We start from the raw sequence: 27,186 nt of genomic DNA, 5'->3' as shown, positions 1-27,186 counted from the left end.
AGGGTTATGATTTTCCAGTTACAACCCTTGGATAAACAAGGAAGGACTCCTGCAGAACAAGTTTCTCTAAATTCTCGAACCTTTTTTCCTTTGTTTCCATGACTGTGTATTCCACTAGCTAGTTATTCTATGTTGTATTCACTCCACATATCAGTTCACACTCTCCTCCAGTGAGCTTCTTCGGAGTGTTAGAAAATGTTTTCTTTCGAATTTCTGACAGAGGGGGAAAACAAGTTGGAGAGGTATAATCTCCAAGTACTCCTCTTTCTTGGACTTCCATGTACAAAATCACTTCCCAAAGTTCTCTGCATGCCAGAAATAATTTCTTTCAATATACATCTTTCCACAGCTGTAGTTATTTCAATGCACTGATTTTTTTTTCCGGTATTGTTGTACTTGAAAAACAAAGGATCATACTACAGTGTCAAATTTACATCTATTTATTTCCGTTCAGAGTGTTGAACTTTCTCTGATGTCAGAGGATAGGATATCATTGGTGTATCAAGATAAAATCATGCCATGCAGTGTCTCATATAAACACATTAGATAACAGGGTTACCAAATTCAAGCTCACGTGTGTATCAGGTTAGCCTATGACTAGTAACAATATTTATGCTATTTAATCTTTTTGGAATTGTACTCTCAACTACTTCTTCAGCTGATGTTTCTCTCCCATACATCAGTACAACTACGCAAACAAATGGTCAAAACAAAGCCCTTTCTATAGCACAGCTATATAACTTCCCACTGGTAGATCCTTGTTTTAATACACCTAACTCTATATCTCAATATTACCAGACTGGCTTATAATATTGCATCTGTTTTAATATAATGGAATTGGTTAATACTGATTTTTGCCACCTTCAAGCTCCTCTTCACCCACTGGATCCTCAGACAGTTATCTTCCCTACTGCTGATAATAATAATAATAATAATAATAATAATAATAATAATAATAATAATAATAATAATAATAATAAAAAATACAAATCTACAGTTATGAGAAAACTTTGTAGCAGACACCTTGCAACCCACATTCATTCCATCTGCAAACAGCATTACACTAATTTGTTATGGTACTTGTCAGTAAAAATATTGTCTGTTCTGCACAATATCTGAAATTCCTAAGCTGCTCCTCCAAGTCCCTTGATGTTTTACTTCTAATTTTCATTGACTAGATCTTAGCCTTTTATTACTGGATATTCTGTAAGGCTAGTGTTTGTAGGCATTATTACTATTCGTGCAAGGATTCCCATTAGCAGATTTTACTTTTACTTACTTATTGCACTAGCAGCATAGTCACACTTGATGTGGTAATTTCATGATCACTACATACACTAGAATGAGTCACCAAGGAGCTCATATCCAATATTATACAATAATTTCCTTTTCATATTATTCTAGCATTTGAAAAGTTTTTTTTTATTTTTATCAGTTCTGTCCCATATCTTTTCCTCATTCTCTCTCGTCCTTGTATTTGTTTGTTTGTACTGAATTCAAGTTGCAGAAACTCTGTGCCAATTCACTTATTTTTCTTTTCTCCATTTCTGTTCCTCAGCCACACCCTTCATCTTTGTCTGATAAACTGTCCATACATTCCATCACCTTTGCAAAGAAACTAATTCAGACAGTTCTCCCCAAGTATTACCTCCAAAATCTATTAATGCAAAGAACTGGCATTTCTTGGCACACCTTCAGCTAGCCTTGTCAATGGTTTCTCTTCCCCATATACTTAAAGGGTTGCTGTACACGATAATCTGCCAAATGCTCAATCTGGAACAGAACCTACAATTACTATTTCCCTGTTTTACTCTTTACTAATACCACCTCATACATACCTTATACTGCCCATTATATTCATCCGAGTTTGGTTATCAATGCTTAATGTTCATGGCATGTACTTTTAACTTCTCAAATAAAGAAATTCTTCCACCGTATATTTTTCCACATTTTCAAGCTAATTTTAAACCTCTGTTGCATTTCAGAATGTCTAGCTAGCATTTATTCACTTACTGTTTCAGTATTAGGTTTAATACTGACATTGGCTTCTTCCCTTACCATAAAACATTTTCTACCATATTCCTCCCTCCCTATCAGTAATTCTCCACCCTTTCTCCTTTAAGCCAGGTCAAGCAGCCTAGTTCATTTTATGCAAAGGTCAATGCTCTTGACACAGATCATAGCTCAGATGGATAGATCCAAGCTTGCACCTCCCACATTTGTCTATAGGCACAGGTGCTAGACAGATTGAGCAGGGGAGGATGAAATGAGCAGCTGATGATGGTTCACCTATCCACGTGGGTGGGACGCAGCTTGGCTCACTGCACATATGACAACTGCAGGAATGCAGGTTTCCCTTACAGGATGACAAGTCTAACGTGACCACTTGCAAGCAGTGTACCATTTTGTCAGAAAGTTTGTGCATATACTTAAGAATGCATGCATGCCCAAAGGCAGCTATTGAGGAAGGTGATTGCAGGCTGTTAAATGGGTGTGCTTAGGACAGTCTACAGGATCTGTAGGCTACTCCATTCCTAACTCCTGATTCCACCTGGGAACAAATGGGTAACAAGTATTTCGTCCCAGTTGAGGAATGAATACGTCAGTAAGGAGAGTCACTGGACCCACTGGACAGACCCCCCCCCAAAAAGTACAGTTTTGTACCTACCATAAATGTAGATGTCCGATAGATATGCAACTGCAGTCATAACATATGGGTTGTCCTGCCTCAGGCAGCCCTCGGTCGGCCGAATTCCAAAGTCTGGGTCTGGCGTCGGCTGGTGTCGCCTCCTCTCCGACGTCACAACGGCTGGAGTATAAAGGCATCGGCCGACGCCATCTTCTTCAGTGTTTCTTGCCCCAGATGCCAGGTGCCCTCCTAGGAAGGCTAAATTTGGTGAATGGATAAACAATTCCAGACATGCACAACAGTAATAAACAGATACACCATAGGAGATACCCCCAGCTAAAATGAACAGGGGGAAAGGACCCAAATGAAGGAAAAGAGGGGAAGGAGGGAGGGAAAATCCGACTGCAGTTGCATATCTATCGGACATCTACATTTATGGTAGGTACAAAACTGTACTATGTCCTTCAAGAATGCAACTGCAGTCATAACATATGGGTTGAATACCATAGCCAAGCTGGGGGTGGATGGAGCTAAGAAAAAGATGGTGTAGCTAAAATGCCCTGCAGGACTGCCGAAGCAAAGCCTGCTCGGGATCTGGAGTATAAAGGCAGGTTGTAGTGTTTGGTAAATGTATGCACGGAGCTCCATGTAGCAGCCTCTAGAACGTCTTTTGTAGCCACTCCTCTTAGGAAAGCTGTGGATGTGGCTATAGCTCTGGTGGAATGTGGCCTAATATTGGCTGGCACACTTTTTCCATGGTAAGAATAGCAGAATCTGATGCAGTGTCCAGTCCATTTTGAAATGGCTTGCTTGGAGATTGCTTTTCCTTGTATTCCAGCAGCATAGGCTACAAACAGCTGGTCAGACTTTCTGGTGGCCTTAGTTCTGTCCAAGTAGTAGCGTAGTTGCCTGTGTAAGTCCAAGGTATGCAGCAGTCTTTCCCCTCTATTTTGAGGATTGGGGAAGAAAGTAGGAAGGTGAATAGCTTGATTTAGAGACACCCTGGAAATCACCTTTGGCATGAAAGAAGGATTTGTTCTTAGACAGACTCTGTCCTGATGGAAAATGAGGAAAGGAGGTACTGCCATGAGTGCCTGTATCTCCGAGACTCTTCTTGCTGATGTGACTGCCAATAGAAAAAACGTTTTCCATGATTTGCATCTCCGAGGTTGCTGCTGGCTCAAATGGAGGCAGAGATAATTTTTCCAGTACAAAATTGAGGTCCCATGCAGGTACTGGTTTTCTGGGAGGCTTGATATTCTTTATCCCTCTCAGGAACTGTCTTAGCAAAGGATGTGAGAACACTGGCGGATCACAATTGTATCTTGCTGAGGCATGAATCTTTATGGAAGAATATGAGAGTCCAGAATGAAACATTTCTGCCAAGTATTCCAATATCTGAGGTATACTCAGTACTGTTGTATCCTGACCCCTGTTGGCAGCCCAGATGCTGAATCTCTTCCACTTGGCTGAATAGGCTTTTCTGGTGGATGGTCTGCGTGCTTCCAATAAGATGTCCTGAACTGCCTTGGAAAGATTGGAAGCGGAAGGAGTTAAAGTAACCTCCAGGCTGTCAGATGTAATGTTTTCAGGTTTTGGTGAACAGTCCTGTAGTTGTGCTGTGTTAGGAGCAGGGGCCATAGGGGCAGAGGCCACGGTTTGGTCCGAGTTATGCTCAACAGCAATGGGTACCAGTGTTGCTTTGGCCAGTCTGGAGCTATCAAAATGCCTGTTGGTTGTTCTGCTTTGATCTTCAGGATCACCTTGGTCAACAGTGGCAGAGGAGGAAATGCATACATTTTTAGGAATTCCAGCTGAAGGAGAGAGCATCCGTTGTCCAGGCTAGTGCATGGTGGGTCCTGGTACAGAACTTTTCCAGGTGATGATTTGTGTGAGACGCAAATAGATCTATGTCCGGTCTTCCCCATGTCTTTGTTATTTGTGAGAAAATGTGGGGATGCAGCATCCATTCGTGTGGATCCAAGAAATTTCTGCTCAGCTTGTCCGCCAGTACATTGTCCTTGCCTGGCACAAACTGGGATTGCAGGTGTATCTTCAGACTCAGTGCTTTTTCCCAGAGAATCATTGTTAGTCTGCAGAGGGGGTATGAAGGAGTCCCTCCCTGCTTGTTTATATACCACATGACAGTGGTGTTGTCTGTCCTTATTAGTAAATGTCCTTGCTGCAGTTATTTTTCAAAACTCTCGATTGCATGTATCACTGCCAGCATCTCTTTTTGGTTTATGTGCAGATGTCTTTCCTTTGGTGTCCATTGACCTTGAACGCATCTGCCCTCCATGTGCGCCCCCCCATCCATGACCTGAGGTGTCTGTTGTAATTATTTGACCTGCTTGAGGTCTGTTGAAAGACATGCCTTTGTTTAATTGACTTGCTTGAGCCCACCACAAGAATTCCTTTTGCAGACATGGAATAAGTGGGATTACGTCCTCTAGGCTTTGGCTGTGTTGGGACCATAAGCTTTTCAAATACCATTGCAGCTTTCTCATATGAAGTCTTGCCAAAGGTATCAGAAGAATGCATGATGCCATGAACCCCAGGGCCTGCAGGAATTTCCTTGCAGTCAGCTGGGAGAGCTGTGCTAGGCCTTTGAAGTACTCTGGTAACTGCTGTTGTTTTTCCTCTGTGAGGTAGGCCATTTGTGTTTATGTGTCCAGTTTGGCTCCTAGGAAAATAATCTGTTGGGATGGCAGTAGCCTTGATTTCTGAATGTTGACTGTGTATCCCAAGGCCTTCAGTAACTGCATGACATAGTCCAAGTTTTTTTTATTAAGGTTTGTCTGTTGTCTGCTTGTATGAGGCAGTCGTCCAGGTAGGGGTATATTTGAATTCCCTGGAGTCTGCAGTGTGCCACTACTGATGCCAGGCATATCGTGAACACTCTGGGTGCAGTAGATAAGCCAAACGGCAATGCTGAGAATTGATAGTGCTCTGTCCCTGCAAGAAATCTGAGGTATCTTCTGCAGCTTTGTCTGACTGAGACATGCAGGTATGCCTCCTTGAGGTCCAGAGTGACCAGCCAAGACTCCTTGCCCAGCATGGGAAGGAGCTGCTGTAACATCAGCATTTTGAACTTTGGCACAATGAGAAAGGTATTTAGAGTAGACAAGTCCAGTATAGGCCTCCATTTGTTTTCCTTTCTTGGAACAAGGAACAGTCTTGAATAGAATCCCTGGCCTTGTTCCTAGGGAGGTACCTTTTCTATTGCTTTTATACTTAATAGCTTTGAAACTTGAATGAGTGCCTCTGCCCTTTGATGGTGTGGCAGGTTTGGCATGCCTTGTCTTATAGGTAAAGTATGGAAGTGGAATCTGTAACCCTTGTCTATTAAATCCAGAATCCAACTGTCCTTGGTTAAGATATGCCAGTTTTTTGAGAATAAGGATAATTTTCCGCCCAAGGGTGCTTCTCTCTGAGCCCTTGTAGGTGGTTTGAAAGTCAAGTCATTGTGATTGTCCTTGTGGTGCAGCTGGGCTGGCTGCAGCACTTCTTTGATTTGTAGGTTGCCATTGGCGTCCCCTGTAGGAGCCTCGGTATTGGCCTCGGCCTCGGCCACACCTGTTCTTTCCCCTTTGAAACTTGTCCGAGTCTGGGAAGGACCAATTCTTTGAAGGCCAGTTTCTACTGAATCTGGGTGGCTGAACCTGGAGGAAATCCTTGACTGTCTGTACTGACTTAGCTTTTTCCTCAATGGACTTCAACACATCTTGTGCATTAGCGCCAAAAAGCTTCTGTTTTTCCAGAGGTGCATCAAGTAACTTTACTTTGACATGGTCTGGCAGTGACTGATCTTTTAACCAAGCATGTCTACGTATCACAGCCCCAGTCATAGCTGCCCTACATGAAGCTTCCAATGCATCATAACCACACTGAAGAAAATGATTGTTAATCTGCTGAGTGTTATGTATGTGATCCTGCAATGCCTTTCTGTCAATAGGCTCAGGAGAGGCTAACTTTTTTCTGTAAATCATCCAGTAAAAAATCCTGGTACTGAAACATATGAAAAAGGCAGTTAAGAGACCTCATGGCTAGGGTGGTAGAGGTATAAACTTTTTTACCCCATCTCTCCATAGACCTGGCTTCCCTATCCGCTGGCAAAGGATTCTTGGCAGTGGAGATAGCCACTCCCTTGGGACCCTGTGAAATAGTTTCTAAATCCACGGTGTGGGCCTTAAAGAGATGTTTGAGAGTGTCAGGGACTCTGTAATATCTGTCTGGCTTGACAGGAGCAGGGGGGAGAGAGTCAGGGTTAGCACTGGAATCAGAGAAAACATCATCCAAAACATCCATCACAGGAGGAATAGCTAAAGGTCTGTGCTGGGGAAGCTTTAGGAAGGTACAGAGCCTTTTCCTGGAATCAGAGAATTCCTGACCCTGCCATTGGAAATGTTCCCTCATTGAGTGCAGGACTTCACCAAAAGAGAAATCCTCTGGAGGAGAGGCAGAAGGAATTGATTCCTCAGCATCAGAGTCCTCATAGGCCTGGAAGGGTTCTTCTTGAATATCTGAATGCTCAGAATCCCCAGAGGCCTCATCTGAAGAGAGGTTTTCAGTCTGCTCAGTTCTAGGCCTTTTCTCTGCAGGAGGCTGAGAACCTCTGTCTGGGTGAGGCTGAGACCCCCTGATAAGGGAAATAAGGTCTGCAGCAAGAGACATAATCTGTTTATCAGAGGAGGGGGCCTGGACAGCAGGTTTAGGATGGGCCTTGGCCTGGCCGGCGGCCTTAGCACATGCAAAGGCCTTGATGGACATAGATACAGGAGGCCTAGCAGCCCCATGTGCAGGAGTGACCTTGTCCACCGGAATGGTGTCGGGTAAATCAAGAACTTCGGTATCCGGAGGAAAATCAACAACCGGCACCAGAGAGGTCTCCGGGACCGAAGGACTAGTTAACGCTGTGTCGTCGGCCTGGAGCGGCTGAATTACCACTTCCGCAGGGACCGATGCACTAGCGGAGGGTCTAGGAGTAGTATCGGTAGAGGACGCAGGCCGAGGATGCCGGTCCCGGTCCTTCCGTTTTTTTGGAAGATTGAGCTGTCGGTTGATCCGACGGCATGATATACGCGAAGGATTCGCCAAAAAAGTCTTCAGCAAATTCTGCCCGGCGCCTGAGAGTGCGCTTATTAAAGCAAGCACAGGCCGAGACGTCGTGGTCTGGGCCCAGGCAAGGAAGACAGTAAGAATGGAAGTCCTTATGAGGTATTTGTTTACCACAAGACAAACAATTATTAACTTTCTCAATTTGTTCCGACATCGGCTGAGGCAAGAAAAAATGTTCCCCAACGGGGTACTTAGCTTTTAGATGACTTCGGTACTGAAAACACAGGAGCTGACCGACCGGCACTTGTGAACTGCTTCTGCTTCGGGCACCGCGCGGCAAGAAAGACTGGGGAAGATGGCGTCTGCCGATGCCTTTATACTCCAGCCGTTGTGACGTCGGAGAGAAGGCGACACCAGCCGACGCCGGACCCAGACTTTGGAATTCAGCCGTCCGAGGGCTGCCTGAGGCAGGACAACCCATATGTTATGACTGCAGTTGCATTCTTGAAGGACATCAAAAAAAAACTGTTCTCACAAAAGTCTAAATTCTGCTATTCCCACCTTACAATGCTGATCTTTCTCCAGCACACCTTCTCCTCTACTCTTATTTCCTGCTTACCAGATTACCTAGCATGCTATACCAGATTCATGCTAGTATCAGACGTGGCCCTAATTTAGTACATATATCGGTTATGCCGACATGCACACTGTGCTCGTTTTAGAGCTGTAATTTACACATTACAGGCAACAGCAGCAGTGTTAAATCTGAGACCAGATGCCACACTGTTAAACTACATTTTCCATACATACAGTCTTATTTCTCAGGACAAAGTAGTGGCTAGTTATTTTTAATACAGTATAATGGTGATTTTACTGTTTTCCTCCCAAGCAGCATGTTCATAGGTGTATAATAGGCTAATGACCACTGAGGCATTTATAAGCTTAGCCATACAACCCATCTGAATTGCACAACTTTATGTGCCTTAGAGGTTATTTTAAGGGGTATATGCAAGCTAGGGCAAGAATTGTAAGCTGCCTCCATCCATTAGAATCATGGGTACTAGGATGCACTTCCAATTTTCCATCCACTGGTCCGGGTTTCTTTTGAATACAGCTAGAGAAGACCTCAGCTTCACATGGATGGGAAGCCTATTCCAGAGAAGGGGAATTTTCCAAGACACATACTTCTCACTCCAACATAGCCACTCATGTTGCAAGCACAGTTTAAATCCATAGATCAAATAATTCTGATGCAGATAAGCAAAAGGTTTGTCACAGTGGGATCCAAGGATGCCTTGTGTACCAGGCATGCCAGACACAGATCACCTTATCAATAGTCTATAGGAAATAGATTTTAGAGATGGGACTTTGTGACAATTTTCACAGGACACACTGTTTTACACCCTGTATTCTTTTTGTGAGGAATCTCTGGAAACATTCCGGTTGTTGCATGTGCCAGGTCAGGTACATAACAAAAGGGACATTGCACTCAAATGGGCCTGATGAGGACTTAATACAGTGGAATGATGAATTCCTTGGACCTAGATGCCATGCCCTTGATTATAAGTAGAGCAACATAGAATGATTTCTTTACTACCTTAGGCAGATGTTGCCCAAAAGCCATGCCACTATTTATAGACATACCCAAATCCCTAACTACTGATTTCACCCTTAATGGTAAGTTATTGATGAGGTAATTTCCTAGATTGACTGATTTTCCAAAGCATACAGTTATGCAATTATTAACATTGAGTTTTAAGCCGTGGCTTTGGCACCAGTCATTTTCTGTTTTAGTCCTTCCTGCAGGATGTTAGTCCCTTGGGGGATTCTATTAATGCTCCTAGTTTGCAACTGTCAACTTGGTTAAATAGAGGCCCTTGACATTGGCCTTGACTTCCAAAAAGTAGATGGCAAAAAGGACTCTGTTAGTGATGTCCCCTATCCTAACTCCCTGGGTCCTATCAGAGGAGTCAACTGGCTATCCAGTACTTAATACTGGGGTTTATGCCTGTATCAATGAGTTTTACAATACTCAAATGCAGTATTGCTTCAAATGCCTTAGGCAGTATACATCATTTTACCCTTAGTCATTGCCTTGGTAACCTTCTCAAAGTTGTTCACTGGATTAAATAGGCATGCCCTACCTAGATAAAATCAAAATCAGTTGAGTATAGTACTTGAAGTTTTTTTTATGTCCTTATTAATTATTTCCATGATAATTCTTTGCATGGCCTTGCATAGGAGACTAGTCAATAGTTCCTGGGGGTCCACTGATGACCTGCCTTTGGTCACAGTGATAACTATTGCATTTCTCCAGTCACATGCACAAAACCTGTCTGCAGGCTATGGTTAAACAGCGACTCCAGTGGTCCCAATAGGTCATGTTTTGGGCTATTTATGAGGCACCCTGGGATATTATTAGGACACATAAATGTACCTTTTTAGCCTTAGAGCATACACCTAGGGCCTGCTCCCTGTGACAGTTGGGGACAGCTTGCTTGATAGTATTTTCTGGTGGGGGGGGCTTTAAAATTGGAGCTGAATTTGTTGACCAGCAGATTTACTACACCTTCCAGCACCCTGTAGGTGGCTCCATTTACAATCAGTTCTGCCTTTGACATTTCAGATACAGTTAAAGAAAGCCTTGTGGCTGTCCTTTGCATGGGAGAATATCTTGACCTCAAATTCAGTTTTAAATTACTTAATTTGCTTTCTTAGTTGTTTGTTTAGATTGAGAAGAGTGTTATTATTTTGCTGGGTGTAGCATTTCCTAATACTGGCTATGACGTTTTCTGCTTTATTGTTGTTTATGTTTGGATTCCATGAGGGTGGGGAGTTTTTTTTTGTTTTTTTTTTAATTAGTTCTGGGCTTATTTCTGGTAAGCACACATGCCTGTGCATTTATTGACATGATTGTACAGGGTTCCTGTGAACAATTCAGCATAGGCAGCAGTGTACTCAGGGTATGGCAGACTTGAGATGTTGACAGGTTATCACTTGGTAGTAGGATGTTTGCCTTCGAATAGTTCCTAAATGTTAGGGCAGTAGCCGGGGACACAATTGATTTTTATTAGGAAGGCGGCAACTTTGTGGTCTGACCTGACTAGAAAGGACACTACACAGAGGGGTACAGCATTCTCCCATGTTTGTGAGTACCAGTAGAGTACGTTTGCACCCCTAGTTTGCGTACAGACTATATGGTCCAAGATATTTGTGTTTACAAGGTCCAGCAATCTCTGGGCCTGAAGTCTGGGGTTGTGCAAGTATCCCAGTTTATAGTGAGGTACGTCACCCATGACTATGGGATTTGATTGAATGATGAATGCCTCCACTAAATCCAAATACGAGTTACTGGTTTCTTAGGTCATAGCTGGTGACCTACAGCTTTCAAGAATATAATACAGGACTTTGCCTATGGAAATCTGGACATAGAGAAGGTAAAGTGCATCATCCTGTTTGACTAGTCTTGCAACAAGTTTGCTCTCGATATATATTGAAACACCACCACCTTTGGTCCCTGCCTGAATGTCTGGAAAGCACTGCAGCCCTGCACTGCAGGGTGCTGCTGTCCATGGCTTTAAATCATGTCTTAATTGCATAGATGTCCACATTCTTCAGGGTGAAGACAGCCTGGAGGGAAGCTGAGTATCTTGCACTGGCATTCAGCAGTAACACCTTTAGACTGCCATGGGTTGTTTTTGCTGTCAAAAGGTTTGGCATTGCCTAAGAAAGGCACTACAGGGGAGGACAATACTTTAACCAATATTCAAAAGCCTAGAGTGGGCAGGTGCAGACCTTACTTGACAAAGCAACATGGCCTGTTGACCATAACTGTTTTGGTATATCAGCAGGCTAGAAGGGCATTACTGCCCATGCCTGAAATATCTGTGTGTGTGTGTGTGTGTGTGTGTGTGTGTGTGTGTGTGTGTGTGTGTGTGTGTGTGTGTGTGTGTGTGTGTGTGTGTGTATTTGTACCTATAACCCCCTATGAGGACAAAGACTGTACCCCCTTGGACTGACACCAGAACCTAAACTAATTGAAAACAATTATCTTTTGTTCATATTTTGGCATCATCCTTGGTGACGGTAGAATGCTGCTCAATGCTAGGCGCATACCAGTCTGGGACGGTTTACCTTTAAATAGTCGATTGCACTTTGTCGAACTGCCACTTTATCGACGCGTTTTGCGCGAACCAAAACCGAGAAAACTTTTAAATGTCGAAAAACATTCGACATTACCGGCCGCGCAACACCTCCACACCCATGCTGCCATGGGTCAAAAAGGGGCAAGGTTTTGACATTCGCATAATCGGAATTCGATGTTGAAGACATTCGCATTTCGCATTCGCGCAAGTCATGTCACCCATATCAGGATCGACATTATAAAGGTAAACCATCTGGGACACACAGTCCAAGAGCTCCATAATCTCACTCTTTAGAAGTCAGGTAGGTATGCCTCGGGTCATTTAAACCCACATGGACTATAATGGATTCATACTGGTACTTGTAGTTTAATGACTTGAGTGCATGGGTGATTTAGTGTATCCCGTCCCCAAACAAATGACCATGATATCCTCCTTATACAGCTTGGTGGTTAGGACATCTGTATGTCTCACAATGGAGGATCCTATGATTAAAATATTGGGTAGTGTGTTGGCTTGTCTTATGGGCTTTGTCTTTGAGGCTCCAAAGAGTGTGGCTGTACATGTTGTGTTGGGTGTTGTTTTTGTGGAATGCTTTTGGAGCTGCTGAGGACTATTTTTATATGGCAAATGTCTAGGAGATCTTTGGGGTTTAGGAAGGTTGCTTTTAAGTGACTCAGCATATACTGGTCTATGTGTTGCGTCAACACTATGTATGATGGGTGTAATGCTTCCATTATGGACAATCCAATCTCATTGAGTGTTTCTGTGCGAGTTTTTGCATTGCCTAATTACATCTTTCTTACATACTGTTATCCTTTTCTTTAAGGATTAATTGGTTGTCAGTGAGCATGAAACATTTCCTACATTGTATTAGGATGCCCATATCTACCAACCTGGTGGCAGAGAAACTGGGAAAGTGTCCATCCATGGTGTAAGGTCTTTTTTTTTGTGAATTACAAAGGGGTGGTACAGAAGGATAACTTTGGCACTGTGAGGGTAGAAACTACCACTTGGCTGTGTATGACAGAAATCATGTAGCAGTACTCCTCAGAACACACAAGTTGTTCTTTGTGTAACTCAGTACTGTGTAAAGTTGTAGAAACTAAATTTTCCATATAAAAATTCCCCTAAGTCCATCCATCCATCCACAACCCCTTTTCCCATTTTTGCACATCAGATTTGGGTGTCATTTCAACAGTGACAATCATCTAGAGCCAAGGTTTACACTACCGGGTGGCTAGCCCTGATGCAGTAGTTCTTCCACGCCACACACTCACAGCTATGGTCAATTTAGTGTGTCCAATCCACCTACTACATGTCTTTGGAATGTGGGAGGAAACCGGAGCACCTGGAGGAAACCCATGTGAAAACAGGGAGGACATGCAGACTCTGCACAGAAGGCACCCCAGTTGAGGATCGAACCAGGGAACCTCTTGATGTGGGGCGACTGTGTCTAAATAAGGCACTGCTAAACTCCCGAAGATGATGAGCTGCAATATTTATAAACTCAATCTAAAAAGCCCCCTGTCCAATGAGCTGATCTAATTTTAAGCCTCCCTGTACATTTCCAAACAAGGGCACACCAGACGTCCTTTTGACTGCCACTAGAATTGCAGACCCAGTCTTCTCAATGTAAAAGAATACTTTAGTCTGCCAAAAAAGTGAAAAGGTGCCAGAAACAAATCAAACAACTAGGTACGTGTAATTACAAGGCAATTCAAATGTAGACAAGCCAGCAATGAGGAACACACACTTTAAGCCAACTTCAAAGCACACCAACAGTCTAAGGGGAAGGCCTTCTCAGTTTTATCTGTCAATGTCCAGTGAAAAAAAGCAGAAGAGGTAAGAATGGGAGAAGATTCCAGGGCCAGATATATAGCAAATGAGACTGAGGAGCTTCCAAGACAAGAAATGCAGCAGTGGGGTGGGCAGCTCAACGGGCAGCAAGTAGATAGCGTTGTTACTTCACATCAAGAGGTTCCTTGGCTCAATTCTGAGCTGGGGTGTCTTGTGTGTGGAGTCTGCATGTCCTCTCTGTGTTCACGTGAGTTTCTTCTGGGAGCTCTTGTTTCCATCCACATTTCAAAGACATGCAATAGGTGGCTTGGAGACTCTAAACTGTACTGAATGTGCGTGTGACTGTGCAGTGTGGAAGAACTACCGTGGCAGGGCAAGCCACCCGGTAATGTCAACCTTGGCTCTAAGATGGCTTGTCAGTGCTGCAGTGACACCTCGACCCCTCGACCTCATGTGCAAGAATGGGAAAAAGGGGTTGTGGGTGGATGGATGGGTGGGCAGCTCAAAACCCTCCCAAGTTTAAAAGCACAAGAAGACGATGGGTGGAAGGGAAAACTGACTTAAATGGTAAAATAAGTGCAGTACTTTAAATCTACTTCACTAGCTACAACTGGAGTCCAAACGCTTTGTTTCCAAAAGTCTGAAGACTAAGACAGCTGAGTGCTTATGCAGTATAAATACCAGGAAGCTGGAAATGGATTACAACTATAGCCAGTAGTGCTTATTTTGCCAAATTTTGCAGAAATATCCCATTTCCTCTGGGTTTAATTATCACTAGCTCTAGTTGCCGCTCTCACAGTTGGCCAAATCTGTTTTTTTTTAAAGTTTGAAAGTAAACGAGACACAGAGTTATATGAGCAATGGTGATAATATATTCACAAGCTCAGAAATATGACAATGGAGACTATAAAACCCAAATCAATGTACAAGTGTTGCTTCAGATTTATAAGAGAAGTAGTAAAAATGCAGTAAAATGACAGCCCACTCAGAAATGATTTAAACACCTAGACACAGCACAGAAACAACTTGAAAAGTACTACAGACTTTAAAGCACTGTAACTATAAAATGCCTTTAATTAATCTCATCTCCCATAAGCTATGATGCTGTCCATACAAACAAACAAGATGTTAATATATCCACTTAGGCCAATTACACGGAGCATGGTGAGCTCTGCAGAAACTTGATTTGTAACCTATGCACAGCTCTCCAGCCACTGAGACCAATAAGCTGTGATTTGGATCATACATTACATTTTCCTCTGCAAGTACTGTGCAGAAGTAGACATACAGAATAACACTTTTTCTGTCCAGTCGCTGAACATAATCCATTAAAACATTAAACCCCGGTAATACCATGGTTTTATTAACTGAACAACCAAATATTATTTCACTAAGTTAAACTTACTGTGAACACATGTGATGAATTCAGGCTTCTTAGCATATGGGCTTCCATACTGATGGATGCAATCTGTAAAATAATATTAATTAGTAAAGTATTTCTAGAGAAACACAGCTACTTTGAAGCACACATACAAGCCATAGATATAATAGTGCAAAGCTGAAAATGTCATTAGTGTTTTAAACAGACCTTCTGAATTAATTTCACCAAGAAAGTGTGCATTATATTTCCAACATTACTACAGAGCAATGAGAAAAGTGGTGTAGTATACAGCCTCAACTGTTTTGCCTAGAATGCACAAAAAGAAATGTAAACTCATGATCAGCATTTTTCTCATGATGTAAAACCAATATAAAAGTAACCTTTTCCTTGGCTATCTCACTCAAGCCCCTGTTCACTGTATGGTCTAGTGTTTACTGCTGTCTCATACTTCTCTGAGTGAGCATAACATTTATTACTCATTTCCACCTACTGAACCCCATTCCCAACTGATGATAAAATTACAGGTTGTACAAGGAATACAGTAAAAGTGGATGAATCATACTGGACACCTGGATACTAAGTATTCTGCAGACGTTTTTGAAAGCATACTGTAATACCTAGTGGATGAAAGAATGCAATAAAAAGGATAATTTCTATGCATTAATGTTCTGATTATCTGTCACACTAAACAAAACACTCTCACAATATCCAATGCCCATTAGTAACAACCAAATAACTAAGAATAAAAAAGGGTTTCGTAAAAGGGAACTACTATGTTTATACAGAAAATATAATTCAAGATTTTCTTAAAAGGGTAACAGTTTCTGTGTGAAAGGGTCCCTCAGTGGGAACTTAGCTGCCAGAAGCAAAGCTCTAACCCAAATGTTGCTCTGTGAAGCCCCACTGATGCTTCTCCTTGAGTCAGGAAGAATATATTAAAGAAATATTCACTCTGACTGCTGATTTCCTCTGTGTGTGTTTTTTTTTTTTTTTTGGGGGGGGGCAGTTACTATTTCCTGGACAGGGAGACAACTCAAAGCCTACAGGCTACTGCAGCAGTGGGAATAAGGAACATATTCCATTACTGGGTAGTGATTATAGAAAGAAAAAAATGGAGAAAGTAAAGGGAAATCAAAAAGAAAAGGAGATGAAAGGCTCAATCTGACAAGAATCTTGCAACTGTTCAACAAGAAGCTGCTCAAGTTTTGGCTGTGGGATGAAAAATTAAACCAAATGTACTCAGAGGTGCTTAAATAAGTGAAACACTGATGGAATGTATAAAGTCAAACAACAAAAGGCTGAAAAAAATTGAAGGTTTAACCAACTAATCAGAAGAACTGATAAAACTGCAAAAATCAGACACTTAACTTAAAAAAAAAAAAAAAAAAAAGCAAAAGGATTCTCAAGTAGGGTTGCCACCTTTCGTTGAGGCTAAAACCAGACTTAGGCTACACCGCTCGCACAACTCATAACCTAGCCCACACGCCACACCTCATCCAACTCCCAGCCATTTTGTGGCATCACCACACGATAGAAATGCTCCTTTTTCTCTGATCATGATGCCATTTTTTTATGCAGATTGACTATGCTTTTTGTAAAGAAAAAGCATAGTAAATCTGATGATTTAACAAAGTCCGGTAGTCTGTTTCTTTTTTTGAAACAGAATACCAGAGTTTGTACAGTGTTTTCTGGACTACCGGACAATCAGTCTGATTTCCTGGATAGTCCAAAAAAAATGGATAGGTAGCAACACTATTTTTAAGAAGAGCAATTGAAAAAAATAGTAGAATTAGAAGTTAAAGGAAGCAAAGAAAACCTGAGAATTTCTGCTGTAGCAGAGAAACAAAGGAAAAGGCTTGATTAAATTTTATGAAAATACAAATCAGCTGGACTGGTACTCCACACCAGAATTTGTTACTTGAGTGGGAACATAGTGTGTGTATGCTCCAAATCTTGGCAGGAGAAAGCAATCAAGACCAATATTAGCAATGATACAATCATAGCAGCAGAGTTGCTCCTGACAAAACTGTGATGGAAGGGAAAAGTATTAAAAATTGGGGACAGCACAGTGTGGAAAATGGTGAATCACTTTACAGCTGACAGAAAAGAAGCAAGCTTATCCCAGCAATCAGGGAATGTTGAGAAGCAGGTGTGAGATTCAAACTACTACATCCAACTTTCTTCAGGATATTTTCCTTAGAGGATCAAATACATTCTTGGGATGCAAAACTGCTAAGGAAAAATAGAAATGCTAACCAACCAACCAAGAGCTCTGCTTTTCATTTTTCTAACAATAACAAAGCCTATGCAGATAACTTTCCAATAAAAATGCTTGAGTGACTGACAACACATGAGCTGACTAGCAGAACCAAGGTTTCCTTGGACCTGAACCAGAGACTGGTGCTGGAATATGGACGGGATCATGGGAAAACTAGCAACCTTGTGAAATTAATAAATATATGGGAGAATATACAGCATCAATACTATTAAATATAGGAAAAGACTTGAAATGTGGCTTTGCAATAAGTGGCTGAATAAAGACTGGAAGTCCATTAACTGTGTTAAAATGGTGGGCAGACTGTAAATCATACCCCTTACTTTGTCATTAATGTTTAGAATGTTTAGGAGGACACTGGAATGGCTAAATAAGTAACTGTGAGTAAAACTGTTTTTGTTCTTTCTAATATTGATACAAAAATTCAAGATGTAAATTGTATATTACATTGCAAAGAAAATTTGCATAGTGTGCAGCCAGGAGTATTTTAAATGTGAGGTGGGATGTCTTTTCAGTGACTGTTGCACATGTTAAAGATAGTAAGGCAAGAAAGTACTTTTATTAGTTCTAAGCTACCCAGGCTTTTTTACTGTAACAAAGTACAAAAAGCTAGACAGAAGCAAGTTAAAGTTAATATCCTCTGCTCTTAGATAGCAGGGATGGAAGCTGTAAAAGGGTATATTTTGTTTTAGTGTAAAAGGATACTGATAATTTACACAGAATTAAGATAACGTCCCATGTTTTTATATATTTGGATATCTAGAACAGTGTCATTGTTTTAGGTTACAGACAAAAATGGTTGCTTTAGGGAAATAGGCTTGAAAAATAAGCTAAAATGATGAAAGACGTGTAAAATGAAATGGTAGTTTTTTTCTTGAATCTGTAAAGCCTTTAGCTATTTTATCCATTGGCAAAGCTTTTCAATATGGGAGCCAAGAAGTCTACATGCGTAGGCAATTAATTCTGAGTTTTGAGCAGTGTGTTTTGAGTGAAGATTCATTTGTGTATGTACAATCAATTACTTGGAAATAAGCTATATGCAGCTGTAGAGAATTAATCATGACACCATTTAAGACTGTGTACACCTTGGACATTTACCTTAGCATAGTATTCTTAACATTGAAATGTATGGATTGAAAGGTATGCTGGCAAGCAGTTCAGTGAAAAACAAAATAAGCCTTAAACTGCTGGAAGTTAATACAATATACAAGTAGTCTCCCCAGCAGCCTTGATACTTTAATGCATTTAATAATGACACAATTTCATTTACTTGTTTAGCCAGTTAACTTTTTCTACAGGCTAAACGTTAATGTTTATTGCAAACCGTTTTTCACATCTGGGAAGGAAATATAAATAAGAAAGGACCAGACAGCAATCCGTGTAAATAGGAATATAGGCACTAATACCCACTTTAGCATGGATAACCTTAATTTTAGAACAGGTAATACCTGTAGGTGCAGTCATCGATTTAGGGCAACTGCTACCGGGAGGAATTAACCTCATTTTTTTGAAAATGTACACAGTTCTGTGTGTTTGTTGCAAGTTAAAAGGGATGGGTGATTTTTGAAAAACTATTAATTCACTTACATAAAAAGCTGTGAAAAATGTTTTTGCAATAAAACGGGATATACTTGACTATGAGTTGTTTTTTACATGAGTTCAGCCTACCAACATTAGTTTATGCATGTATGAGAAGTCTGAAATGTATGTTAAAAATGACTGTCAACTATAACAGGAAATACATATTCAAAACTGCTGTCATGATGTACAACAGGTGGGATAACACCTTTCCATCATAATGGCTATCCTGTCCATATTATTATGAAATGTAAATAGCCTTACAGGTGCAAAAAAACACCAAACATGTTACTGACTTTTGTTAAGAATGTGGGGTGCAGAATGCATTTGTACAGAAATGAGCATGCATATTTGATGACGTTTCTGAAGTAGATGTTCAGCAGAACAAATGAAAAGGGGAGTAATCATACTGATAGCTAGGGGGGCTCCAATAAGAAGAGAAGAGGGAAAAAGACAATGGTAGATTTGTGGTAATAAGGTAAGCAGGGAAGGGGATTACACTGGAATGCATTTGTATTCCACCTAAAACTATCTTGTTCAGCAGACTTTTGAGAGAAATCAGCTTTCAGCATGGAACATTTTTTGAAGCACATTGATTTCCAATAGTGTGGATGAATCAGGGAGATCTAGAAGAAATAATATAACAAAAGATGTTAGATTTCTGAAAGAATATGAGAATATTTGGTATGAAAGATATGAATTCAGTGGTAGGCACATATGCAGAATTTACATACTATTCCCCAAGGTACAATGACTAAACTGGATTAAATAGAAATTACATTACATTTCATGACGTCTGGTTAGGCAGCCACACACACACACACACACACACACACACACACACACACACACACACAGCAACTCTGTGCTTCCTCTCATCAATCTGAAAACAAAAAGGAAAATTTGCAGTCTACAGAATAAAAGAAAGCTTGTCAAGTAAATTATTTAAGAAAAAGTAGTATTTGATAAAAGAATGTCTAGCAAAAATAAGAAAATGAAAATAACTAGATGGCAGATACAAGAGTAATGCAGGAAGGATATGATCCTCATAAGCAGTTTAATGAAAGAACTAACAGAGATAAAGCAATTGCTGCAGAAGAAGTTAAATGGGCATGAAATGAGGTTAGCAGAAATGGCACTCAACTAGCATGCTATGGCTACTCAAAATATTACTGAGGAAAATGTGCAATTGTGGGCCTAGCTAGATGCATCTGAATCAAGTTTGGAGTTGGGAAAGGCAATGTTAACAGACCTAGAAGAAAGGTCAAGGAAGAAAAAGAGGCACTGGACTCATCAGTCGTCAAATATACCAGTTGAGGAACTTAAAAAGCACATCTGTCAACATGGAGGTCAGGGAGAGAAGTCAAAGATAGACGGAGACTGGTTATTGTGAAGCTGGCATCTTATGAGTTGAAAGAGAATACTCTAGGAGATATGAAAGCATATACACACACACATATATACACACACATATATATAAATATATATATATATATATATATATATATATATATATATATATATATATATATATATATATATATATTACACACATTTAGATTAAGACTATTTTCTGGAGACAAGGAAAAGATGAGGTGCCTTTACGCTGGTGATCAGGATTTGCAAGAACAGAGGACTCAGATGGTAACTACTGTATCCAGCTGTACTACATTTCCTTTTGCATGGACAGGTCTACAGATTCTCTGATCTGAACTGGTATTAAAAAGACCACAAAAAAACTGTTAAAAAGCAGGAATTTTCCCACACAGGAAGAGCAGAGAGGAGCCCAAGCAATGACAGCAGCTCAGGGAAGGCTGGAACCGAGCAAAGAGTTTGATGGAGAATGTTGCAATAACTCAAGAGGGTAGGCAAAGGAAGGAGAAAGAGAAAGTAAATCTGAACAAGGAAAGTAACGCTAGCAGAAGGAATATCTTAAAAACTGAAAGCTTCATATAACGTCTGATTATTGGATCCGTTTCTTTCTATATATTATTATTTTTGCCTATATAGCAAAATAAGTAAAGCTCTATAACTTAAAAATCAGTAGAAATGTTAAGTGCTGTATTCCTTGCTCATTATTCTGTCTTGCCCTTCACTATTATTGGGCCTACGTTTACTCATTGTTCATTTGCATACCATGTATCTATACTAAATGGCTAAGAAAAATGGAAAGCTATATGCAAGTGCCGATTTTGGAGTTTGCGTTTTAATATGACATTATTTTGGCTGCACTCAAATAAGCAAAGGGATATTGTTTGAACTGAATGCAAAATGTTAGAATTGGTGTTCTCTGCACTCTTTCTTATTTGATGGCCAGTGTACACGATTAGACATAGTTATCGTGCTTTTACATAACTAAATGAGCAAAGAGTAAATACCAGACAAATTTATAAAATGTTAAGACCGGTAAGGAAATGGACTGTAGAAAAGTAAGGGCATGCAGCCAAGTAGGTTAACTGGACTAGGAAGGAAAGAATGAGAAAAATTAAAAGTTGATACCATGGTGCTTAATTACATATTAAAGGGCAACAACAGGATTCTATTATTAAATGCTCAACTTCTCTGTCCTTTTCCTCCCCATGTACTGTCTGTGCTATGAATAAACAACAATGCAGCATTTCAAATATTTTAAATTAACTGTTTCCTTCCACTAGAACAGTACTTTACTGTACTGTGGTGGTTTCACTTTCAAAAAAAACTTTCATCCTATATAGATATAGCTTTCAACTCCCTAAGTTGGCCATATCTGTTTAAAGCTCTGCAAAAATATAACTTCTCCCTAAACTTTACAGGATTAATTAAAAAACTATATGAAAAGTCCATAGCCTATGTAAAGCTTGGATCTTATCTAGCCCATTCAAAATATTAAAAGGTACCAAGGGTCCCCCCTCTCCCCATTACTCTTTGCCCTGGCTATTGAGCCTCTTGCAAAGTATGTTAGAAATAATGACAGCATTAAAGGATATAAAGTAAATACAAACAGCTAACACCATGAAAAAAAGTCTTCTGTTCCACTGGAATATTGTTCTCCTTTATTGTAAAACGTTACAAATGAGCGCTTTCGTCTGCTCAGGGCAGACTTCTTCAGATAAAAGAGTCACTGGTACACAATCTTTTTATATAAAATGAATACAAACAATAATTCAATTAAAATCTCCTTTTACAAAAAGAAATTAGATGGCAGTTGAGACTCAGGTCAAATATTAGACCTGGCCTCAACGAATATATTAATATCAAGGCTATACTGGAAGGCAAGGCAGGTAGTGTTTAAAGTGGTGTAAGCAATAATGAGGCAAAATTTTTCAAATTTTTCAAAATGTTAAGGAAAATAACAAGAACTGTGTACATAGTACAACATTTGGGTATATATATTTTCCTTTCTTCTTTTTTCATTTTTATTTTTACTTATTTTTACATGTTTTGTACATGCAAGTTTTTGGATTGAACATTTTTAATATTATAGATTTTATTTTAAGAATAAAAATTTACACATTTAAGTATTTTAGAATAGGTTAGGGGAAAAATACTAGTGGCATGTTTGATTCAAGTCATTTGGACTAGATTCCAGAACTATATGCCTTTAAGGTAATCTAATCAAGTGAATTTAATTGAATTATTGTTTGTATTCATTTTATATAAAAAGATTGTGTACCAGTGACTCTTATCTGAAGAAGTCTGCCCTGAGCAGACGAAAGCGCTCATTTGTAACTTTTTACATTAAAGGATATAAAGTGTCAAGACAAATTATCCCCCAATATACAACTGTTTGCTGACGACCGACTAATAACGTCTAGTGATAGTGTAAATTAAGTGCATCATCTATTACATAATCTAGACTTCTTTGCAAACATCTCTGGTTTAAAATTCAATCACAACAAAACTCGGGCACTTCTAGTGAATAAAAATGTTACTATGAAATTTAGAACCAAAAGAGAAACTGGGTGGGTACACATTAAATATCTAGGTATCATTACTAAATCTAATTTAAAAAAAAAATCACTCGCATCTAATTACAAACAACTTATAAACTCAATTACTAGTCTAAGAGACAGTTGGAACAGACTCTTCTTCACATGTGAAGACAGACTAACTTTAATCAAAATGATACTGTTACCTAAAATCTTATTTATTGGCCAAGCTCTAATAAATTCCCCCACCTGTCAAAATTAAGCAGAAAATTAATGACTTATTACTCAACCTCCTTTGGTATCCCAAAAAACAAGAATTTCTCTTCTCTGGCACACCACAAGCTGGGATGAAGGAGGTATAGAGTTTCCAAATATTGATTTTTATTTAAACTCCACATTTATTAACATAGTGTTGTTTTAGAATAATACTTCTTATACATATTGGAAATTGGGTCTACATTATGATATTGCATGCTCGGAAGAGCGAATGACACAAAATCGACCCCATGTAAGCAAAGCTTACAATGTTGAAACCTCAGAACAACAATTTTTTTTTCCAAGGGAAAAAGATCACTGTTCAGAAAAAAAAAAAAAAAAAAAAAAGTAAAACATTACATAATGTGGGGGGCTTCAGTCCCCACACCCTCCCTGCGCTTAAATATACCAACTCCAAGATCGCACTACAGTGCCGAAAATAGGGTTACCACCTGTCCCTCTTTGCGAGGGACAGTCCCACTTTGGGCAGTTGTGTCCTGTGAAAAAAACTAAAAAATTACAAATGTCCTGAGATTTTTAGACAAAATATATTTCTTAAGTTTTCTTTAATAGTTTCTTAAAACAGTTATTTTGTATCTGAAACACACAAATATTATATGAAAATGCATAAGCAATACAATGCTACAAAAATAAGTTTTTATTTTAGCAAAAAAGTGAAGTTCTGCTCTTTGCACTAGCCGTGGGTATGCTTTGTCCTGCAAAATCTCACATTTCTACAAAAAATATCCCACTTTGGGCATTTGAAAAGGTGCAACCCTAGCCAAAAATGCAAAGTAGCAAAAGTGGCCAAACAAATTATTTTCCAGGGAAAGAATTCACTGAAAAGCCGCTTCGCTATTTTGCCTTTTCGTGCTTTGCAGTTCGACAAAGATGTATTTGACAACCTGCGTCTGCGACAGCGTAATAGGGAGCCTTGGAAATCGATACAAGAAACCTTACTTCTTAATAGTAAGAGGACATTATATGTATTGAGTATATGGATCAAGCAAACATCTTTATATGAATTTTAAAAATATACATTCAAAGTGAAATGTCAAAACTTGTTCTCACTCCTCTTATAAACCAACTATTGCTGTTGTTTAAAAAGCTTATGTTTTCTAATCAATTAATTAAGAATGTATTAATAATCATGTTTCCTACTACACAAATGAATGTTTGATATATTTTGATACTTAGAAAATGTTAGAATTTAAAAAGGGTGACCTATTATATTGGGATCAATTTCTCTCAGCTAATAAAGTAAGTTCTGCAGACTATTTGATCAGCAGATATAGTTTACAAAATTGCAATTGGCTGGACATCCAAACTTGTAAGGATTTTATACATATTAAACTCATACCATCATTAGAGGCATACAGTAAGAGTAACTTAAAAATCTTGAATTTTATCTCAACAGTTATTAATAGCTCACCCAAGAACACTTCATGCATATCTGTTATTTGTAAAATTCTCAGAAATGATTTTAGCAAAACAGATGTTTCTTTTTGGAATTATTCAAGTGAAGTTAACAGACAAGTATTCTCAGAAAAAGATAAAAATCTTTGTTTACAGTTGGTGAAGAATCCACATCTTCCCTGTTCTGGCATGTATACACATGGGAATTTTTACATAGATGTTTTTTCACCCCACACAGACTAGCAACAATGTACAAGAAAGATGAAATGAAATGCTGGAGATGTGGACACCCTGATGCTGACTGGATACATATGGTTGTTAATCGCAAAATAATTTCTCCAGTTTGGTTAGACTTTAAATATCTTTGTAAAGCTCTATGGAATGACAACTGTATAACTTCTGACTTCATTATCCTTTTCAATGTTCCAGAAGTTATTCCTAAAAAAACAAACATTTTACTATGATTTATCCTCTCTATAGCAAGGAAAATTGTTACTAAAAACTGGAAATCCCAATCTATTCCTGTCTTTAAATATGAGCTTATTCATCTTGTGAAATACATTTGTAAGACTGCTACTATAAAAGCAAGGACCAACACAACTCCTGATTTAATTGCTTGGACAAAATTGTTTAATCTGTTAGAGAAATGTTAAATGTTCTCCTATGTATATATTGCTTTTTTTAGTTGTTATGGACATTGTATATAGTTTGTTTTTTCTTGCTACTATACTGTTAAGTTGCTGTGTTATAAAATGAATAAAAACATTTTGGAAAAAAAACTTTCATCCCATCCTGGAAAAGCTTGCTGCAGTCACCAATTCACAGACGTCATCACGGCAATAAATACAGGTAGTTTTCTGACCAATTCTCTCCCCAAACTGACATCATCACAACCGTCCTAAAAACCCACCCATGCTGTGATGTCACAACTCCCTTGGTCCTTCCCCATACCCATACAGAAAGTAAAGGCTAGAACAAGGAAACAGTATGAGTAAAGTCTCCTGCTGTGAGCTGTCAATCACAGCAGGTAACTGCTCAAATTACCCTTAGCACTCTGACAGCTAGGTGTGAAGAGGGATAAGCGATGAGTCAAAGTGGCACATTTCAAGCTTCACATTAGACTGCAGTTTAACCATTCTAAAAAGAAGCAGCAGTTAAAAGCACTCTGAAAGTCTGTTCTGTGGCATATGCACTGTTTGTGTTTTAAGTAGTCATTGAATGGCATGAAATGTTAATTAAAACTGACAAAGACAGCAGTGTATGTATGTAAAATCAATGGAGTGACAGGAGCTTTAGGAAGAAAGAGGCCTACGTGATGTAATTTTTTTTACAGACAAGCATTGTGTTGTGGGATACCTAGGGGCAGACTAAACAATCAGAATTACTTCAAGATGCCAGACCCTATGTAATCAGACTCAGAAATTATGTACAAAAATATTTAAAAACCTGTAAATATTCCCAGAGTGGTGTTAAAATGTAGGAAACACCAAACCACGATGAAATAAACATGTTTTTGAGTCTGTGGGTGTGGTTCTCCTTTAAGTACTAAATTTTAAAGGATTAAGTTTATTTCCCCAGGTAGGTTAAAGCATGGTGGCCAGGTGACTATATGTGAAAAGGAGAAAGACAGGGTAGAGGCATTTTGGCCTAAAGGAAAGGCTGAAAGTCTGTATCTGGGATAGAAAATAAAATCTGATTAACTAGCATGTCCATAAATAATCTGAAGGTTGCACACTTAAAACGATGGATAATTAAATTACCTTTAGTAAAGTTGAGGGTAGAAGAGTAACTGAGCACAAAAATAAGAGAGGCAGGACTATAAGGATGGGGATTATAACAAGAAAACTGCAAGATTACAGGGAAATTGATGTGAGTACACATGGGAGGATTAGTAGTAAAAGTGGCTCAAAAGGAGAGCAGTAGAAACTGAATATAAAGATTAGAAGACTGTAGGTTGTTGGACAAATTGTTTGGAGGATAATGTAAGGGCCAGAGGAAAGCCTAGGAAATAGGCCAGGAAACTAAAATGGAGGATGCCTGGGGAGTACAGTAAAAGTACAGAGTGGCCAATGGGTGAAATTATTACATGGAAAAGTAAGTGGCTATGCTAAGCATGTGAGGAAAGTGTACCCCTGTGTTTAGAAACAGAGGGACAGAAGTTAAGCATCAGGAGAGATTATGCCTGCTGAGATACGGCAAAGGGATAATAGGCATACAAAAAAAAAGGGAAAGGCATGGTGAAGCTATGATTATGGCATGAGACTGCCCTAAAACATTGTCACTTCTGCTATCTGAAGCGGGGTTAGGATGTTTGAAAGCTGCAACTTTAATATGAGCCATTGGAACTCATATAAAGTAGGTTAACTTTGCTTATATGTACTTCGTTAAATGGGGGGTAACTAGGACAAAGCAGAAGAGATGGATAACAACAAGGTATAGTTTTAAACTGTGAAATAAAGGGGCTCAGTGTGAAAGGAAAGAAAAGAAGCTCAAGCCCTGGAGCCAATGCCTAAATGGTAATGTTTTGTAAATGTGTGGACTGAGTTCCAAAAGGCAGCTTCTATAGGATGGCCTGGGAAGGACCTCCTTTGAGGAAGGCAGCAGTAGCTGACCTGTGCCTGGTGGAATGGGCTTTGATGTGACCAGGTAGAGGATTTGCATGGTGAGTGTAAAAGAAATTAATGCAGCTAGTTATCTATTTGGAGAGGTCTTTTTTGGAGATAGGTCTGCCATTTTCCCCTCTG

At 39.6% G+C, this 27,186-nt stretch overlaps 1 protein-coding gene across 4 annotated transcripts in view; it reads right to left on the bottom strand.

The window, feature by feature from the left end:
- Nucleotides 1-27,186, bottom strand: part of GAS6 (growth arrest specific 6) — a 989,702-nt gene that overhangs the window by 540,106 nt on the left and 422,410 nt on the right. For 3 of the 4 annotated variants that reach the window (XM_044071118.1, XM_044071116.1, XM_044071117.1), the window contains one exon: nucleotides 15,035-15,097. The exons of the other annotated variant lie outside the window; for it this stretch is intronic. In XM_044071118.1, the coding sequence (XP_043927053.1) occupies nucleotides 15,035-15,097 (63 nt within the window). The remainder of the gene's footprint in view (nucleotides 1-15,034; nucleotides 15,098-27,186) is intronic. 4 annotated transcript variants of the gene reach the window in all.

This window comes from Protopterus annectens, chromosome 5.part0, assembly GCF_019279795.1.
Source record: "Protopterus annectens isolate FY-2018-M chromosome 5.part0, PAN1.0, whole genome shotgun sequence".
Taxonomy (NCBI): Eukaryota; Metazoa; Chordata; order Ceratodontiformes; family Protopteridae; genus Protopterus; species Protopterus annectens.
Note: the sequence above shows the minus strand (reverse complement) of the source record. Positions and strands in the feature narration are given on the sequence as shown.